Source organism: Myripristis murdjan, chromosome 1 (assembly GCF_902150065.1).
Source record: "Myripristis murdjan chromosome 1, fMyrMur1.1, whole genome shotgun sequence".
Taxonomy (NCBI): domain Eukaryota; kingdom Metazoa; phylum Chordata; class Actinopteri; order Holocentriformes; family Holocentridae; genus Myripristis; species Myripristis murdjan.
The window spans coordinates 38954653-38976393 of NC_043980.1; the positions used below are offsets into that span (position 1 = coordinate 38954653).

Consider the following 21741-nt stretch of genomic DNA (forward strand, 5'->3'; position numbering starts at 1 on the left):
TTCAGATGACGACGTATGGTCCAAGCTGACACTTTTACACCCTGAGTCTGCAGGACAGCCTGAATATGTGTGGAAGTTGACTCAGGATGTTTATTTACCATTCAAACTATCCTGCGTTATTAGCATATTTTTCCACAATTTTGCTTCTTAAGTCCTTAGACAATTCTGGACTCTTCTTTCTCTTGTCCATGCTTGGTGTGACACACACAGGCACACAACGCAAAGGTTGAGTCAACTTTTATATTCTAACTGGCCTCAGGTGTGATTTCTATATTGTCAGCACCTGTTACTTGCTCGTTTTAAAAGGGTGCCAATGATTTTGTTCAGTCCATTTTTGGAGTTTTGTGTAAAATGATGTCAAATTTGACTTTTTCCTTCTGCTTTTGTTTGTTGTTCCAATGCACATAAAGGAATTAAACATGTGTATACCAAAAACATTTGTAATTGCAACAATTTCTGGGAGAAATGGTGTATTTTCTGGAAAAATTCCAGGGGTGCCAATACTTTCGTCCATGACTGTAAATAGTGACATCACCCTGCAGTGGTGGCTGTAAATCAAAGTTTTAATGAATAAAATCTTCACAAATCATTAAACATTCTCTCTCATCCACCTTATCCCTACAAAATAAAATAGTGTTTCTCTCCCAAACTGATATCCTACTGGGTTAGGTAACGGGTTTGGTCTGTCCAATTGGTTTGCACTAGTGAATGACCCTTTGCTGCACCATGTCCCTCCCAAACATCCAGTTTCAACAGGAAATACATCAAATCAAGAAAGTAAGAGACCATTTCATGGGGTCTTTAACAGAGGTGGAATCATCTCTGCATGACAATCAGCTTTTAGTTTGACAGCTGTAGGAGTAGAATAATACAGATAAGGTGATGTGGCTTTCGTGATGTTTTAATACCAGATTGTTTGATGAGAAACACCTGTTGTATAATGTACTGTGAGGAAACAAAACAATTAGCCAACCTAGCCTGGTTTCCAGACCCACAAATCTCCCTGTAATCCATTGGCCATGTCTCTGTCAGAGATGATTTACTGAAGTCAATGCTTATCCCACCACCATTGATCAGTGTTAAACCAGTCATAGTCACTTAACTGACTGCTTCATCAGGCATCACCATGACAAAAGCAACTTTTACACTGACTTAATGTTTGCCTTTTAATTTATTGGTGCTGTAACATTTCTCAAACAGAAGAAATCACCAGATTTAGCTTGCTGTTGGTAACCCAACATCTCTTCCATTGCCATGTTTGTTTCCTCTCTGAAGTGATCAGGCATCTCAAACAGATTCCTGTCAAATCTACCCCCGCAACTGAGAGCAGTTCCTGACCTCAGGAATCACCATGTGATTAAAAAGTGTGGGAATAGTGATTCGCAAGGGCGGGATCAAGGCTAGCCTACTTGCGTTAATTTATTCATTATTCATATTGCTAACTGACAATTCCACAATTAACATTAGGCTTCACCCACTGAAGGTGCTGATCATAGGGAATAAATGTTTTCTCTCATCTCAAATCGCACTGAACGATTAACACACATGTCCAGTTCACTTAGTGTACGAGCTGCAGATATTTCCCAAGTGAAAAAGGAATCACAATATTGCAGTCCAAGCAGCAGGGTAAAGTATTTATATGACACTGCCCCGAAGACTGATACAATCTACAGAATAGTATTTCATACTATAGAATACTATATAAGAACTAGCCTATATGATTTAACACAATATTTTTTTCAATATGATAGAAATCCATAATGTGATGGAAAACTTTTAACGGTTGCATCCATCTTGTCAGAGCTACAGTTTGTCACTAACAGCATGATTTTTAATAACATGTCAGAATTAGCAAATTGATATATCAGTCTAACTCTGATAAAGCCAGAGGTACTATGAGAATACATGTAGGGGCTGAAACAGTAACAGAGAGAGAAAGAGAGAGAGAGAGAGAGAGAGAGAGAGAGAGTGGATGAGGGGCTTTTCTCAGGGTGACAGATGTTGGCCTATTTTCTCCTCTCTTCTCTAATCTGAAGTACAGAGCTGCCTGCCCACCACACTGAACCACACACACACACACACACACACACACACACACACACACACACACACTTATGGTGATTTAATTTTCTCACATATGCAGTCATTAACACACACAGAGGCATACAAGCATGCACACTCACATTTGTTAATCTCAATTTCTCACATTCACAAACACACGGGTTCGCACACTGATGTGTCAGAAACACACATTCACACTCAAATCACACTCTTTTGTACCCTTTTTTCTCTGCCAGTCACATGCGAACACACACCAGTGTGCATGAGGTGTCAGTCAGATTAATGATGGCACCTTATCACACTGTTGACTTGGCACTGTCTTGCACAGTCACACTGCTGAGGGGTAAGGGAAAGGGTTTTATGTAATAATCCACCCTTTGCCACTGTAGATTCATCCTGTTTGCACAAATAAAATTTTTATGTTGGTAGGGTCACTTATTAAGAATTCGAGACTTTTTTCCACCTCTGTCTTGGAACCTTTTTTACCTCTCCTTAAGTGAAAGACAATGAGGACTGTCTAAAAATGTATTTTTTTCTACCCCAAAATGTTTTTTTTCCTATGTAATTATTAACTGTAGTCATTCATAGATTGTGATAGTGATTTTTGTCAAGTTCAACCATTACCATTAAACACCAATCAAAGGAGGAGATTATGTAGAGAGAAGACAATAGCTCAAAAAGCCATTATCAATATTCATCCTTGAAACAGGAAGCATACAGGTAACATACATGTAACTGAAACACTAACAAACTGAAATTTCAACTTTGGAAAAAACTGATGCTCACAAGAAGAGAAACTGAATTAAGAGCATTAATTTGAAAAGCATGTTAAAAAGCATGGTTTGCAGCCACTTTTGGGCGGAGAACTGTGAGATATATTTGACTGTACAGTTAGTTTCCCATTTCCAAGTAAGACCTTTATAATAGTTTGCAAAGCCAAAGGCGTTTGGCCTGTTGGACTGTGCTGAAGGACAAGCTACACCAAAGTGGTCAAGTTTCTAGTCACTTAAAGCTGCAGTAAGAGATTTTGGACAACTGAAGGGTGTCAAGAGCACGGAAATTCAGAAAGCTCAAACCAAGATATAACAACAGGCTGGCTGTAAATTGTCTGGTGGAAAGAGGACCTTCAATGATGACACTAAAACTCTATTATTGTAGGGGTAGCGTTATTGAAGAGAAAAATGCACATTACTATATACTGCTTAAAGGACCATACCAGTGATTTCGAATGTTTGACGAATTTACTACAATTTACTCACATTTTACATTGTAACAAACCATTTTCCACTGGAGGGAGTGTTTCACTCCACCCTGCTTCCAAGTCACCAAAACACAACAGTGCTGCTGCTTTACGGAAAACTAATGTGGATGACTTTATTACAGTGATGGACTGTTAAATGTGAAGAAAGTCTGTGAATGTCTCTGAAAGTTCAATTTCATATTGTAGTGGAATGAATGGAAAGTAGTGGCTGGATAAAAATAAAGAAAATGATACTGAAGTTGTAAAATACAACTGCTTGATTTGGGAAAAGATTAGAGATCTGAAGTTAATACAATTTGTACATATTATGCCAAACATGCAAAATCACTGGTATGATCGTTCAATACAGCTCTAAGCTAGCAGTGAGGTTGTGCTTTTACAGTCATAAATGATGGATATTAGGGGTGTAACGGTTCCCCAAAATCGCGGTTCGGTACGTACCTCGGTTCTGAGGTCTCAGTTCGGTTCATTTTCGGTACAGTATGGGAATAAAATGCAAAACATAAAATTGCTTGTTTATTAGGAACTTTATTGTAACATTATACAAAATATAGAAATAAAAAAAAAATAGAATACTGCTTCCAAGTGCTGGTAATTAAGTAAGTTTTCCAATATTGTGGACAATATAATTCTCATGATAAACAAAATATATATAAAATAAGTTTTCCAATAGATAAAATTTTCTCAAATAAACAAATATATATATAAAATAAGTTTTCCAATAAATAAAATACTCTCAAATAAAGAAAATATATATAAAACATATATTTATAAAAACTCCAAAGCTTTGGCCCAATCTGAATTGCTAAGGAGAGGCTGCTTGAATGCCATAGTCAGCTGTGTTTGCACTAGGATGTTTTTTTTTCTTGTACCAGAGATATTCACACTCGGATGACGCCGTTTCAAATGAAATAGCATGTTTGTCGTGTTGCCATGAACATACTCGACTGACTCAGCTGAGCAATGTTGGCACACTGCCTTCGTTTTATCCACTTGTCTTTGTCCGTTGCAATATTTGACCAGGAAGCTGAAGTTTTCCCAAACAGGAGATTTTCAAGCTCTAGTTTCTTGCTGGTGCCGGTTTCGGTAGCATTAGCCGTAGCCATGACATCAGTGCTCAGGCTTCAGGTCATGCTTCAGGTGTAGTTTATTATGCTTCTTCTTCTTCGAGACTAGATACGTCCCCGGCGTACTGCTGCCCTCTACTGTTTTGCATGTGTAGCTGCAGGTGGATATGGATAAATGAAGACGAACTTATATTCCGCCACCTATTATACTCGTGTGGTAACTCACCCGTGCTGCACACCTCTGTACCAAACCCAATGTCGTGTACCGAACTGAACGCCCTGTACCGAAAATTTTCAATATGAATACATGTACTGTTACACCCCTAATGAATATACATATTTTTTCTTTTACACATGGCATTGATTAAGACAAAAACATCACTTATGACACACAGGTGGAAAAAAAACAACAGTTCTGAGTCTCACTTTTATGATGTTTAATCTCATCTACCTCACTGTTTCTCTTTAATGCTGTCTCTTTGGTTAGAATTACATGGAATTGAGGACCTATTCACTGTGTTCCATTAGTGGCTTAACTTGCCCTTGTTAACTTTCCTTCGGTGCTTGCCCTCGGGTGAATCCCCAACCCCACCATGTAAGTGGTGTTCCATTTCTCTGGAAAACTGAAGTGAGCTTGGTGAGATCAAGCCTCTGCGGACTAAGGGAGCGAGTCAACAACAATGGCCACTCCAGAGGTGAATATTAAGACAATGCATTGCAGTTATCTGTTATTTCTGATGCAAAGTCAACTTGTAGGAGGGGCAAATGATATAACGTGTAAGTAAACAAACCAGTATGTATATAATTACAGTAATCCTATAGTTATTCAACCAAACTGTCACATTACTTATTGTTGTATACCTCGCCTTAGAACATTACTAACATTAATAATTATAATGATGGCCTAATAATCAGAAAACATAATTCTTAAATGCTAGAATTAGAGCAGGCCAAATTGACAAATTCCAGTGTATCACAATCATCTGTAGAAAACAATGTGGCTTCCTTTAGTTGGCAGGTGTTTTACCTGTAAATAGCAACAAAACGTTGCTGACTGCTTACGAGGGGGAGAGCGTTCCATTTAAGCTGCCCACTCTTCTCCCATTTACCTTCCCTCTGATCTCCAAGTGGCCGAGGGGAAGTCAATGAGGGGAAATGAAACAACTAATGAAACGCAGCTACTGACTCCACATAATTCGACTCTAGTGGTAAGAGTGAGTCGACAGCATAAAGGCCAGAGCTGCACTGTTTACTCATTTAACCTAAAAGGATATCTGTGTATTGAATTTGAATTCACTTTCAAAAACTACTAACAAGAACTAATGCACTGCTGTGGCCGTGCACTGCTAATGCTCCTCATGCAGCATAACTGAGGTACTGTCACATTTGAGTCCTTTCAAACACGCCATTGCTTGTTGCTTGTTACCAAGGGTTAGTGTCTCACCATGCTGGTTCTGTCACTAAGTGACTGAGTGTTCCATCACCACACGTGTGCATTTGTGTGTATGTGTTTGACTGGTGCACTTACGTGAAGCAGAAGAAGAGCGTCGTGGACCCAACCAGGAAGAAGGTCGCAGCCGACACTGGGACGTAGCGGGAGGGCCGCAGGGGTCGGCTGGGCGGCGCCACAGCGTGTGGGAGGGGTGACGAGGATGGGCCCCCTCCTCCACTCTTGCTGCTGCCACCACCCGGCATCACTTCCTGTGTGCGTGTGTGTGTGTGTTTTGCGATCACTCTATTGAGTAATATGGTTCAGAGTTGGTGTGGCTGATTGGTGGTCGTTCAGGTATGTGATTGCATGCTTGCCAGGTTAGACATGAGGCAATCAGCATAGGTATGAGATGAATTTGATGTTTTGCAGTGGGAGAGGGTGGATCAAAAGATTAGCCCCCCCCCAAAAAAAGACAGAGAAAGAAGATAGAGAGAAGAAAGCCAGGGATGGAGGGATGGAAGTGTTAGATGGGATGAAGTACTCCCTTGTTCAACTGACAACGAGGAAAAAAACTGCTTTTCTGCATCGTCACAGATGGAGGGAAGAACAAGGTGAGGAAGAATATACCCTGCTTTTGTTTGGTTTCAGCTCAAACCCATCTGACCCCTCAAACCATCTGTACTGTGTCTGTGTGTGTGTGTGTGAGATTGACAGAGGCTTGTGAGCTGCTCCCCCTGTAAAGCCTTTGTTTTCCCGTTGGCCAGAAAAGCAGGTGGAATGGTTTGCAGGAGGGATAAACAAATGAAGAGGAGATTAAAAAAAAAAAAGAAGGAGGTGTCTGGATATCTATCTGTTACGAGTTACAGGCACATAAACAACAGACCGTGAACTGGATTTCTCATGTATCTGACTCTGCCACATGTCAAAGCTTTGCTAGACAATTTCAAATATCAAATACAAGCCAATTAAAAGTTTGCACGAATGTAAATAAAATATTTTTGTTCAAATGTTAAAGAAGCAGGAGGTATAGCTATGTAAATGAAGGCTTGGAAAGATTCATGAAGAGAAACAGTGCACTTAAAAAAAGATATGGCTCTATTTTGGTGTGGTTAAAAAAAAAAAAAAAAAAAACAATATTTGGAAATTCCTGTTAATAGTTTCCTAAATGCTTCTGAGTGATTTGGTGATGTGAGAAACATCAAACATTTCAGCTAAATTTAGGACCTTTCCTTAATTGGATGTGAGGCTGATAAAACTGATTTATTCGTCATACATTCTGCGTCAAACACCAACAAATGAGCTCATGGGTCTTTGTCTTGTGTCTAATGCGTACTGCAATGTGATGAGATGGTTGCTTGCTTTCTCGCTTTCAAATGGGAGCTAAGTGAGGTACAAGAACTGAAAAAGAGGTAGACTTGTTCTGGTGGAAGATAAGTGGAAGATAAGGGACTGAGGCAAATGAAAGCAAGAAGAGAAATGAGGCTGAAAAAAGAGAAAGAGGAGAGAGGAGCACTAGACAGAGAGAGAGAGGAAACGTCAGCGATGATAATCTGTCTTGGCTTTTCCTTCTTCTGTGACTTCCTGTTAATATGAAAACATCACCCGGGAAAACAACTTCCACAAGCTGGAAAAAAAAAAAAAAAAAAAAAAAAAAGTGCAGCTCAAGACCAAAAAATGAAAAATGGGCCTTTTTACAGCTATAGGAGGGTTTTAGTGTGTTGTATGGAGCATGGCTGCCCAGGACGAGATATTGGGATTCACTCCAAGTTGGTGTTTTCAGAACCCAGTCCAGCAGTCCTGCTTTAGCAGGTCTGATAAAAGTTTTTGTTTCGTTTTTGTATGATAACACCTTCCTTGCTTTTGGAGGAATCAGTTGTGTTTCAGTCCAGGATTCGTATTAGAAACTCCAGTCTGTATGCGGGCCAATGCTGTAGCCTGGTTTTCCTGTGTCGGGGCATCCCTAAACCCTGCCGGTGGCTGATTCAAACCACCTCACCTGCCTGCCGCACCAGGGATGTGATTGGATGAAGCAAAGAAAAAACAGCAAGTAATGATAGGGTAACATCCAAAGCAACTGGGGAAAAGTCCAGTTGAACATCCATTAGTCTCCATGTATATAAAAGGGGTAGATACAAAAAAAGAAAAACAGAACACTAAAACGAGTTAAGATAACGCCAGAGCAAATCCAACAGCACTGAGTTGGAGCCCCAAGGGATTAAAATCTCTAGCGACAGGCAGATAATGATTACAATAATAACAGCAGCAGGAGTCAGTGCCACAGAGGAAACTTCACTTCAGTTCCCCTACTGGTCTCCCTGCTGCCGCGTGTGTGTGCGTGTGTGTTTGAGAAAGACTGTCCATTGGTTATGTAAATGCTGTCCTCTCAGCTTGAGGCTGTTTTCCTTTTGTTCCCCTCTCCTCCAGGGACTTCCAGGGCCATTCCTCTGCTTCCTTCCCGCAGCATGGAGCACCGAGGCCGAGCAACACCCTCCACCACACTCCCCCGGGGAACTAGCCTCCGCGGAACAATGTCCCAAAACAAGCTATATAAAAATATCTCTGTGGCTTTTTATGTGTAGGATACAGAGACTGTAGAATACAGAGACTCCTTTCACAACAGACTTATTTCTGTGTGGGTATATAACTCATTTATTCAACTTGCAGTATCCTCTTCTTGGGTCTTACTCTCACTGACGTGGGGTGCAAAAAAGTTCATTTCTGAGGAAAAACAAATGGTATTGTTTAGTTCCTTCCCTTCTAGACAGTTTCTGATTTCATCTGATCTCTAATGTTGTCTAGTGCAATGTGGATCTCTGCAGTAACTGACCTTCATTCCTAAGATTTGGGCAACTTCCTCATCAGTGCTTTCTGCTCCTTGTCTGTATGTGGATCTGTGTGAGAGAAAACCACACAAATTTGGAGATGAAACAGCAAGTCCTAGTCCTGTCCGTGGTTGTAAGGAGGATGGATCAGACCTGATGGTTGGTCGAGATGCTGCACCTAGGAGGGAGAGGCACAGAGGGTTGGTTAAAGTGCAAATAAGCCAGTTCTGAATCAGCAGTTTCGGCATTTTATTCAGTCAGAAGGGATGTCTGTCTCTATAAACTAAAACCAGGATAAAAAGAACAATGGTAAACATCTTCATGGATCCTTGTGTGATATCTGATCTGTTCAGCTTAAAGACCTGCCACGGACAACCAGTGTAGTACCAATTCATTCCACAATAACAAACTCAATTTCCATTATATCAATCATGGATAACACTGACTGAACCATATATGTTTTCTGCATCATATTCAGTAATCCTACTTTGAATAAAAGCATCCACGAAATGGAATGTTGTTTAAGTGACTTCAACTCATCAGGGCCAAGAATTTTTTTCCCCTAATCCAAGCTGTTCTGCAATGCATGGACACAGAAATGAAACAATCTGCAAACCAATTCAATTTAATTCTTCTGTTTTTAGGCTGCTTTACTCGGCCTCCCTTGCATGGCTGAGACTTTGAGAATGCAGTGGCACCATGTTATAGCCAGTAACCTCATAGAAAAGTAGAATTGTCCAGTCAAAACCAATCAGCTATGTTTACAGAGTAATCTGGGGACCCATTTTAATCTTTCATCGGCCCAACTTCTACATCCTGACCCAGACTCTGAAAAACAGTGATTGAGTGTTTCCCAAACTAGAAGCTGGAGAGATTTGGAGAGACTAAGTGAGAGTGAGAGAGAGAGAGAGAGAGAGAGAGAGAGAGGAGAGAAAGAGAGAGAAAAGAGAGAGCAGAGAGAGTGAGGGATAGAGAGAGAGAAAAGCTAGTTTAGGAACTTTTGAATGATTTGTATTAATGCTGGAATGCTGAAACTGAGTTTACACGGTTAAAAGCATTAGCTGGCCTAATATAGTAATGCAGTAAATTTTAGAAATTCACTAAAAATAAGTAATTTATGCTACAGGTCTGAAATCGTCTAAGGATCTTGGCTTTTGAGCGATGAAAGTATGTTTTCAAAACAAATGCTAGCCATTTCTCATCTTGTGGAAAAACTGGGCTCCATGTTTTTACAACAGAAAAACAATAACCAAAATTCTGTTTAATAAGCTCACACTCTTCATGTAGTATAATGCCCATCTTTTTTGTATAAATGTTGTTGCAAAGGCTTCTTCCACAAAATCCTTTCACTAGCAAGGCCCACATCATCAACAAAAAGCATTATAATTATTTATTGATGAGATAATGATGGATGTTTGAGGCTTGAACTTGCTTGTAGGTCTTCCAGATTGCTAAATGTGTGTGGGGAAGCTTCGATAAACAACCTGCCATAGCACCAAAACACACCCAAAAACCTCCATTTACTTGAGACAAGACTGAGCTGCTCTCAGATCTTTAAGATCCGAATGGATGTAGTGGCGATACACTTAGGAGGACCAACAGCTCATGAGGTGTATTAGGTGTTCTGGAATGCCACTGTGGAAGGGTGATGTGGTGGTTCCAATTCTAAAAGAGTGACCAGAGTAATGAATGGAAGGAATGCCAGACGAGGAGAGCACATGGCAGAAGTGCTGGAGGAACCAGAATCAAGTAGCACCTTCTGCAGATTCAGGGGTGAGATGAGGATTTGTCAATGAAATGGTCTGGGATTTTCAGAACTGCAAGTTGTTTGCAATGGTCTCGAAGGAATTCAGCGGAAATTGAACCTTGAAGTCGAATCCTGACCGGATTGATTGGCTTTTGTTCACTTTAAATAGAATGCTATGGTGTCGTCAGGTCAGAAATGCAGGCATGGCCATGTGGGTCAAACCAGAGGATTGAGGCAGTGAATTCAGAGCATCTGAGAAAACAGAAAAAGCAAGCAAAAACATAGCTTCTTAAGTTTGAGCAAAGTGAGGAAATCTGTACCCAGAGCAAATGGTATGGATGCAGACTGAGAGCAATTCAGCAGTGAGAGAAAGTGGCAAGGATTTTGAGCTGGCTCTTGGCGCTGGAGTCCTCTAAGGAGTGAAGCAATCTAGGGATGGCTGGAAGCTAGGCCGAGGCTGCCAGTCAGGAGTTCAGAGAAGAAGCTTAGGCCACTGTGGTAAACTTTGATGGTGTGTGTTTTGATGGCCATGGAAAAAGCATAAGTAAAGAAACAGGTCCATAAGTAATGGTGAAAAGGTTGAACGGGAAGGATATGTTGTACATTAGTGCTGAATATGGAGGAGCCAGAGTTGGGTAGATATCTGCATACAGGGCCAAGCTTCTGAACGATACAGCAAAGTTGAGGTGGCCTTGAAGGGAAAGGAGTTGGTGTTTGGTACAGCATGGGGCGAGGAAGAAATTGGAGATCAGAGCCTAATTCGATTGAGCTTTTCATTTGAGAGTGATGCCTGAAACAGATTTGTGTCAAGTGCGATTCTGAAGAACTCGGGGAATGTGGATCAGAGTGACCTGACCAGAAGTAGGTGGCGATGAGGGAAAGGAAAAGATGAGGAGATCATCCAAAAGATGGAAGAGGAATAGAATCTTGTGGTTGCTGAACAGGATCCCTCATAGAGCTTCTGAAAAAGCTTAGGGTTGCTTTTGCAACCAAAGGTGAGCCTGACGATGAAGTAATATGCGCTTCACCAGCAGTCGCTGAAGAAACATCAGAAGAACTTTGAAGCGCTGGTGATATCTGCCTTTGAGAGACATGCCCCTCTCCCCATGTGAGGCAGACAAGTGGTGAGGTTGCAAGCTGTGGCCAGATGAGATAATGCACTGGATGGATCTCAGTTCCAAGAAAAATTGGGGAAATGTGGCAAAAACGTTCAGTGTGCCCTGGTTAATGCTGTGGTCGATGGGGAGACCTGGCAACCCAGTGCCAGGTGCCCCAGTCAGCGCAGGCTGTTGGGACTGCTGGAGTTGGACGACAGGGGGACCTAGCATTTCGGTGCTGGGAACCCCATTTGATGCTGGCTGCTGTGACTGATGGAGCTGATGGGGGGGGGATCTGTTACTTCATTTAATACGGCTGTTGTGACTGATGGAGGTGGGCGACAAATAACACTGTAACAGTGAACCGAGTATCCTGGTGCCAGGTGCCTCAGTTAAGGCAACTGTTGGATCTGGATGATGGTGCTGGTACCTGATTAATACAGGCTGTTGTGGCTGAGGGATCTGGATGCATCTTTTTGCTAGACAACACTTGTGTCACAGCACTGCTTGTTGGATGTTTCCCCTAGCAGCGCATACTGCCTGTGTAGCAGGTCCAACTGATTTGCATAAGAGAAGCCCAGCACCAGATGCTGCCTACCTCTGCTCGTGTATATTTCAGTTCTAGTGTAGTTTGAGGGTAAGCTATAAATTGTCATACTGAATACATCCCTACATCCGTACATAGAAGCAAACACACACACTCAACCATAAACTCAATGAAACTACAACTTAACTTGTATGTGTCCAGGGAACTCGCCTAACTGCCTTAAGCCCTACCTAGATTTTTGTACATGCATGTTTTAATAGTGGGCATAACTCACGAACAGACAAAGCAACTGCTGTTTTTTTGGTTTTCACCAGTAGCAGCAGCAATCAGGTCTGAGCATAAACAACATGATTACAAAAACTACCATCTGAATAGGTTTCATGGGCCCTGGAGTCAAAACAGTTACTCAGCATATAAAAGACCATGTAATTATTTAAATTAGCCCAAGTGAAAAGCACCCAGTTGTGAATGTGTGAAACCGCAATGAATGTGAAGCAGTGCATTACCGAACGAGAACAAGCATGCTGAGTCAACCATTCCCTTAAATTAATTAATATGGATTAATAAAGGACATATACGGGGAGGGGGGACAAAAAAAAATCAAGCAAAACATTCAAATCTGACTTAGCAGGTAGATTTTTCAGTTTTTGTATGACAGCAGCAAATTTATTGATAAACATTCACATTATGAGTGAGTGTAACAGCAGTGCAGATGACTGCCTAATCAGTGGAGTGACTGCTGAGGGGAGAAACACGTCAGTCACAGTCACACACACACACACACACACACACACACACACACAGTGAGTCATCACTGTGCTACACCCAGTGTGCCTATGTTCACCTTACTGAGGAAAAGGATGAAAAATTGAAGGAGAGATTAACAGGGCTGATAGTGGAAAAAAATCCTGAGCCTGAACTTTTTTCAGATCATGGGGGGTGATATGTATGTGGCACAATTCAACATATAACATATATGCATTATTTGAAAATAACCCTATTAACTATCTTGTAACTCTCCATTGCTACATTGCTCCCATTCTCCTCTATCCAAGCCCAGCGCCATTTATTCTTACTGGCCTTATCGACATCTTCAGTGTCTTCCCTGGGCTTCATGAACTTGAGGTCCATCCTCTGGGCTGCAATGCATCACTGTAGGCTAATGAGACTCACTTTCGACGGCACGTGGAGCGTCCAATTGTCAACACCCGCCCATGCCCTACTTGTGATTAGGGATGTCACGATTATAGATTTTCTTGGTACGATTATTGTCAGAGAAATAATCACGATTTTACGATTATTATATATTAATTAATTTCACACTATAAATGTATAAATTCATATGAACACTCCTTATAGATATTCATGTTTCATTTATTTCCATGCCAACATAACAAAAATAATACTTAGCTGCCCTTTGAAACATAAATAACACTGTAACAGTGAAAATAAATTACAATGTTACAATGTTACATGCTTTTTATGGTTGTAGAATTGTGCAATGACTGAGTGCTTTTGCACACCATTGGAAAGCTCCAGTTCTCTGCTTTCAGAAACCATCTGAATTTTTTCGGTCGCACCATTGGTTCAGGAGTTACGGCATGAGAAGCTCATATATTACAAACATGTGACACCGGGGACTCTTCTGTGATTTGACGGTCGAAGTGTCAGTAGTCCTACGGAGTTACCGTAATGGTACTGTATATTGGCGCAAAGCTCCGTTTCTCCGGTTTCCGACGTTTTTTTAAGTTTCTGTATGTCATAAACGGTCTAGGAGATAAAGATATGTAGAGTAGGCATGCCGAATCCTGTCGGCGCAGACATCATCGGTTTAAGAGACATCTTTGCTGTCTTCCCCGGGCTTCATGAACCTGCAGTCCATCCTGTGGGTTGCAGTGCGTCACCATAGACATATATGTCTATGTGCGTCACTGAAGGCTAACGAGGCTCACTTTCGACGGCACATGGAGCGCCTGATTGTCAACAACCAAGTCCCGCCCCCGCCCTACTTCTGATTGGCTAGTAGGCCTATGTTAGTGTGGTTGAGAACGAAAGCTGCACTTCTATTGGATCCAGAGAAATGCCTGTTAGATAAATCTGGGCGAACCCAGATTTTTGTTTTTTTCGCAGTTTGCAGTTGTTTTGGTTCCGTGCGACTTGCGCTGCCTATGGTTCCGCGTCCGGCAAGATCTTAGGAAAGTGACGGTGTTTAGGAACCTTCACGAATAATTAACTGTGGCGTTTAAAATCGCGGATATTCGTGAAATCAAATAATCGTGACATCTCTACTTGTGATTGGCTAGTAGGCCTATTGTTAGTGTGGTTGAGAACGAAAGCTGCACTTCTATTGGATCCAGAGAAATGTAGATAAATCTGGGCGAACCCCCTTTTTTTTTTCACAGTCATGCCGGTACGCCAGAGATCCAGCACGGCACCGGAATGCTATCAGCTCTGGATTAAGATACAGGGACAGAGATGGATAAGAGATAGAGACAGATAGTAAGCAGGTGTAGTGTGTATTCATTATTAGAATGCAGTTGTGTCTAATGGCAGTTGTGTCTAATGTGTGTGTGTGCGTGTGTGTGTGTGTGTCTCTGCTTTGGGGTCCCATTAGAACCTGAACAGCTGTTTAAAACAGGATGGATGTGTTCAGCTCAACTGGGAACTGGGAGTTTCCTGGGAACAAGGGAGCATCCCAATAAAATGGCAGGCAACATGGCTCAACGCAACATTTTACAAGGTGATCTGTTTATTATTTTAACCCAATAAGTACCAAATTCATTTAGAAACATTATAATAATTACTACAAACAAATGCCAGAAAGACAGTCAGATGCTATACTAGATTTTGTATTGTCTGCCACCAGGCCAGAATAATCTGCTGAGTTGCTTTATGGCACAAAAAAGGAAGCGGGTGCGATGCCCGACAAATGGAGCTACAGCTTTCAGTGTCTGGCAAGGGCAGATGCTGGAAAGACATAATGGCTGATGGAAAAAAGAAACCACTTCCAATGTAGGAAATGTGGGAATAACAAAAAAAATTGTAGGCCAAGGCAACATGATTCTTAATAAAATCAGAATCTTGTCCTCTTATTTAGAGCTCAACCTTTGAATAAATGTTTTTTCAATGCTGTGCCTATATGATGTGTGTATTTATGAGGGTATGAGATGGTGGTATTAACCTGCAGTTCCATGACCATGGCAAAGATAGCTTGTAGTGTATTGTAGTCTATGGTACATCAGTATTGAAGCCAATAAAAGTTCCACACACACTTGAATGGATCTCTTTTTGATACATGCATGTCAGTAGGACTACAGGGGTTTTGGCACACCATCATCATCATCTCCCTTGACGTCTTCCTCGCCCTGACGCACTGTGCTGACACTTTTCTTTTCATTGCTTCTGTCTTTTACATCTACGTTGGACCTGGGTTGAACTTGTTTCTGCTTCTCATAGAATGCACACTGTTTATCATGTCTGGCCATATGTTGATGAGAGAGATTAGGAGCACTTCATTTTTCACTTGTATAAAGACTGTGCATAGCAAGGTGGTCAGAAATGATCAGAGGTGTCACTTGACCATTTTTCTATGCTCAGTGTAATCAGTGGGCAGCTGATCATTATGCCACTAATTTCTATGGTGGAGGAAAAAAATGTCAATGATGTAATTACAGTGTAATTCTCCACAGCCAAACAGAATAGGAAATCAAGTTTTTAAGCTACCGGCTACAGCGGTCATCAATATCAGAAATGTGTTCATTAACCTCGAACTATGGCAGGCTGAACAGCTGGAGTGTCTGGTACAGTAGACAAACTGACCAGCCGCTGCCAAAATCTACCAGCATTTGGCCGGGGGCTGGTGGTAATTTCCCATCCCGGTGCCAGATAATCTGAGAGCAGATGTTTGAGCACGTTTCAAATTTAAAAGTAACAAAAGGCACACCAGTGTTTCCCACATATGTTATACTTCGGCAGCCTGCCCAGGTATATTAACGGCATAAGTATAATCCAACCCACTAATGGTTTCTGCATAAATGTAGTGATGTTGAACACTAAGCGTTGTGCATCCCTGATGCATTTAGATCTGAAGGGATGCAGTAAAACCGCTACCGAACAGGATTCAGTGATTCAGTGCAGGAGACTAATTAGGGCTGTGCCATATCATATCATTCACCATAATACCAGAGTAAATTTGTGGCTGGAAAAAAGTGTCATACCATGATATCAACAATATTGCAGTGTGATGACATGTCAACACATTTTCAATACTACCGCCTACCATTCCATACAGCATCTCTCACCACAATGGCAGCATCAGCCTCTGACAAGGAATCAGCTCAGTGTTTTCCACACTATATCTTTAACAAAATATGAGGCAAGTGTGCCATTTGATGAATTGAGATGGACAGACCCTTAGACACCAGGATGCTCAAAAAGACCACATTTCTGCTCCACTCTGATTTATCACAAGACAACTTCAGGCTCAGTGGCCTAACAAGAGAAAGCTGCCGCAGACAAAGACAGTGAGCAGGAGCCTTTGCATGAAGCTCATCACTTCATGCACTCAGGACTTCAAGCCTTAATCGACAGGCGGATGAGAGATCTACACCCCTACCACACACACACACACACACCTACACACACACACACACACACACACACACACACACACACACACACACACACCTGCTCTCACCAGGCATGATAAATGGACCTGTCCACTTCCACTTAAGTCTATCACCACTCCCCCATTCATCAGTATTAATCCATCTCATGTACCCACTCTTGTATGAAGTTAATAGTTATGTTGTTATGCTCTCCAAGAGTCTAGGGAGGAGGAAATTCCAGCATCACTTTCAGTACTAAGAACAAATAATTGTCCTGTCTCCCACTGTTACCTGCCACCTCCATGCACCTTGTCAGAGTGTCAAATTGGGCCAGAGCACTACCTCTGCTTCACAAGACCCTACAGCAGGGCTGGGTGAGGTGAATAAAATAAAATATCACAATGTCTTTGTAGAAATATCTTGATATTGCTATTATATGGCATGACTACAACAACTAAAACAGGCCAATAAGTTCCGAAAATTATGTTCCGTTCGCTCTGATATCCAAACGATATCCAAAATACCATTATATCAAGTCTCACATCACAATATCAATATAATATCAACATACTAGACCAGCCCTAAACTGAATGAAATCCTCTCCATCAAGAGGTTAGTAACCTGAAAAATTATGTACTTCTTGTTTGATTTACCTACCTAACCTAAAAAACCCACTGCAATTTAGTGTTACTAAGTAATGGTTTCCCTCAGGTAGAAAGCCACAAACTATATAAGCCCTTTTTTTCTCATTGAGTTGTATCAACATCTGATTTAAAAAAAAAAAAACAAAACAAAAAAAAAACTTTGTGTTTTACTTTGTGTTTAATGTTTTACCATTGGAGATTTTTTTAACCCTCTCCACCCCGTTTCTTAATTGTAATTTCACAATTTTTTAAAGTGATATAAGTGGCAACATGATATTAGGCTTGGGCTGGGGGTGAAAATTCTTAAAACCAATCTAATGTCACCATAAACAGAAACAACAGTGCAGTTTGTAAAATTTCATTACTAGATGGCAGACTATCTAGTTCAGTGTTGTCACTAGTCAGAACGTAGCTTTTTTTCCAGATCTCTTCTTAATTTTGACTTTCACAAAGGTAAGGTGGTCCTTAATTCTGCATTTCTTTGGTGTTATAGTGTAGTAGAAGCCTAAATGAAAGGTGAGAGAGACAAATTAGGTTGCTTTTTCACAAATATTGTCTGATACCTGCATTCATTTTTTTTAACCTGTACACTGATGAGGCAACACGATGTAGCCCACAATCAGGAAAACTACACTGGTGTGCACTGCATGCCGACTTACACTGGAAACCCTTACTGCCCAAGGCTACATGGTATAGCAGTGAAAAAAATGTTAAATGGACTGCATTTCTATAGCGCTTTTCTAGTCTACTGACCACTCAAAGCGCTTTACAATGTTTGCCTCACATTCACGCACTGATGGCAGAGACTACCATGCAAGGTGTCTAGCTGTCCATCAGGAGCAGTTACGGGTTCAGTGTCTTGCTCAAGGACACTTCTACACACTGTGGAGGAGCCAGGAATCGAACCAGGAACCCCCCAGTTACCAGACAACTGCTCTACCTCCTGAGCCACGCCGCCCCATGAAAACCCTGTTTTGTTTCCTAAGACATCATGGCTGGGCCATGACAGGCCAAGTCAAACACTTCCTGTTCCCTTGGTTAGCCACTATTATATTAGTGTAATTACACTTTTCCCCTATCTTGTCCATGCTAACTATAGAAGTATCCAGTCCATCCGTGTACTTGTGGGGTATAGCCAGCTGGCCAGCACTGCTGTCAGTCTCTCCTCTATATCTACAAACACTGCAAAGATATCACATACTACTACATATTGCTAGCAAGAAAGATAGCTAAAGATCCACAGAGGAGACAACATGACATCACAGATGTTGTTTACAGACAACCTATAAACACATGTGGATTGGACAAAACTACAGGAGCAGGGGATACTCTTATGTTCTTTTACCCATGCTAATCTCAGATGATTGGTCGGATCCCCTGGCTTTGACAATGTCACTTACTGGGATGAAAAGGACAAAGCCAATTCCTCATCTGCATTCTAAAATGACAGGCCAGATTACAGTTCTTTTAGAAGCATCAAAAACACCTGCTGCCACTCACTTAAGGGATGGTAAATCCAGTTAAAAACAGGGATTTTCTTGTTATGTAGAGGAGAGTACTATCTTCATGAAGAATACTATCGTCATCATCCACCAAGATCTGACAGTTCCTGAAAACCAATAAATGAAACAGAGTTTAAGGAACAGCATTTTCTACAGTAATCCATTCCAGCAGGCCTGGGTGGGCATTAGGGCCCGAATATACGTTATTGTCGTGACTCTAGTAAAACCAACCAACTGTCCAGCAAAGTGTTGAGCAGTGTTTTCATAGTTAATATTGCTTTAAAGCTCACTTGCTAAAAACTTGATGTGAGAAAGTCCATGGCTGTTACCAGCTAGATAAAGGTCCATATTTAGATGTAAACCTTGGCTAGTAGGTTTGGGCAATGTCAAGGTATTACGGTATACCAGAGTATTTAGAATTCATGAAGAAGCCTATTTGCTGGCCCTTATCTCTTCTCATCTTCTGTTATACTGTAATCTGCAGCATGCCATGTTTAACAGTTACTATTGCTAGCCTATAGTTTGTTGAAGTTAGTGCATGCTTACAGAGGATATCAGATGCAGGTGAAGAGTCAATCAACAAGGCACAGGAGGAATAAAGACTGAGGTTGTCTGATTGGATTGCCCCCACTCTTATGTGTGAAAGTAACATTGAAATCACCAGCAACACTGCTTGTCTGACTCAGCAGAAATCCACCAACAGACCTCATTCTGCATATAAAGGATAATGAGTTCTACGCCTAGTGATGATCAAAAAAAAAATTGATTAAAAAAGTGTCATTTTAGTTTTCCATCCCTTTAAGTACTTTCGGTCATCAGCTAGAAACGTTTTTGCTTTTTCAAGCTCAAAAGTGAATTTCAAACACAATTTCTGAATGGGCTAAACTAACAAAAGTCTGTGTGCCAGTATACGTGCACAATGACATGTGGGCTAGGAGTAATGCAAGATACTGCTCCTTTTTTGGCATCTAATACCTGCCTACAGCTGGCAGGCTGCCACATAGGGAGCATGGTTATGACATGTCAAAACTAACAATCGGGTTCATAACTCGCTGTGATAAGGGCTTAGTACTTCCAAGTGGCATGACGCCAACTTCTGAACATGAGCTCCTGTGACATGATGATTGATAGATACAGTGGGTTTCCCACGCTACTCAATAAGGACTACATCTCACTTTTACATGCAATACAGAGCCATTACAGCAATTATATGAAGCTATGCATTCCACTCAGTAAAACAAAACAGATCACAGTCAAGTGCTTCACACAGAGTAGTGCGGTTTGCTGAGTACCATTGATTGAGTCAATATTGGAGTGAATTTCCAAACACATGGACAAAAACAAAGCCTTCTCATTCAGCCTTAAAGGACCATATCAGTGATGTTGCGTGTTTAACCTAATATCAACAAAACATATATATACTTCATGTTACTGCTATTTATTTCCTAAAGACAGAAGATGAGTATTTGAACTTCTATATCATTTTACCTCCCTTTTATCCAGTCTTTTACCCGGTTTCCATTCACTCTATATGATATGAACATGAACTTTCAGAGACCCATCCATCACCATAATAAAGTTGTCCACATTAATTTTCCTAAAGGCAGCAGCACTGTAGTGTTTTGATGACTTGAAATTGGGCAGAGTTAAACACTCCATCAGAAAATAGTCCCTGGGGAAACATTTGCTTTACACAGCCAGTTACCAGTTCTGTGGTTTATAAATGGTGACAACTTTGTTAGCTGCACAGGCAGAACATTATATGGTTGCTGCTTCAAAAAAAAAAAAAAAGAAAGAAAGAAAGAAAGAAAGAAAGAAAGAAAGAAAAAGAAAAAAAGAAAATGGAAGGATTTTGATTATATCTTGTGAAATCTTTAGTGTCCCAGCATGATTTGCAAAATGGTTTGTTGCAATTAACTCACTTAATGAGTCCATTCACTGTCTATGATCTGATAATAATCCTCCATTCAATCAACAGTACTGAAAGTCCATTATTTATTTAAGAGGTGCAATTTCTAAACTCCTGGTGCTATAAATGGCAGCAAATCCCACTTTCCTTCGTCCAATGAATTCTCATTTCATAAAAACGCGCCTGTGGCTTGAAAGCGCCAATACTTGATGACACTGGGTGTGTATGGCTCGCTGCAGTCCAGGCATTTCTCTCTCAAGGCCTCCCTATCACGTCCATACCGGCAGAGGGCTTCCCTCACAGATAACATGCTCCGCTCTCAACCGGTAGTCTCTCATTTTCGAGAGCCGTTTTAAATCGAATTTCATCCCTTGACAGAAAAATAATGATAATTTGAATGTGAAATCATACCTATTTCACAATTACATGCTAGAGTTGGTGCGCTTTCTCCCCTGACAGATCGAATCTAGCTGTCACACAAGCCCCAATCGATTCTGTCAAAACGGCCCGACGGAGCCCTGCCCCACAGCTCAGATGACACGATTCAGCGTGGACTCTGCACGCTCCATTCTTACTTGTGTGGGAGGCATGGTCACGCCAAACTCTGTTCAAATATCTGCTAATTTGCAGCGGCCTTTCTATGACAATCACACATACTTCAAAGAACGTGGTTTAAGACCTTTACTGAATCATTAGGAGGCACTCTTCAATTCGGCGTGCATCCAATACACCGTGCAGCAATTCGTTTCTCCAACGATAATATTCCACAAATAGCCAAATGGGCGGCGTGCAGCGTTAACCACTTAAAAAAGGGTTTTATTTTAACCAAAGAGGCGTTTGGTAGATCACATATATCTCGAATTTATCAGAGGATCCGGAATAAGGATACATATTCTGATGTCAGGCTCTACCAGGTATGCGCGTTCGCCAATAAGAAAGGGTTCGATTATTTGCCAGCTTTTGGAATGGAGTTTGGCATTTTGTCCTCAAAAAAAAAAAAAAAACGTTCTGAATCGAGGTTAGATTGAGCCCATCTTGTACAGCC

At 41.2% G+C, this 21741-nt stretch overlaps 1 protein-coding gene across 2 annotated transcripts in view; it reads right to left on the reverse strand.

Moving 5' to 3' along the window:
* Positions 1-21741, reverse strand: part of zdhhc5a (zDHHC palmitoyltransferase 5a) — a 44032-nt gene that overhangs the window by 21236 nt on the left and 1055 nt on the right. The window contains exons 2-3 of one of the 2 annotated variants that reach the window (XM_030065351.1): positions 8649-8821; positions 5918-8539 (exon numbers count right to left, since the gene is read on the reverse strand). In XM_030065351.1, the coding sequence (XP_029921211.1) occupies positions 5918-6084 (167 nt within the window). In that variant the 5' untranslated portion in view covers positions 6085-8539; positions 8649-8821. The remainder of the gene's footprint in view (positions 1-5917; positions 8540-8648; positions 8822-21741) is intronic. The other variant, XM_030065361.1, reaches the window with a different exon arrangement.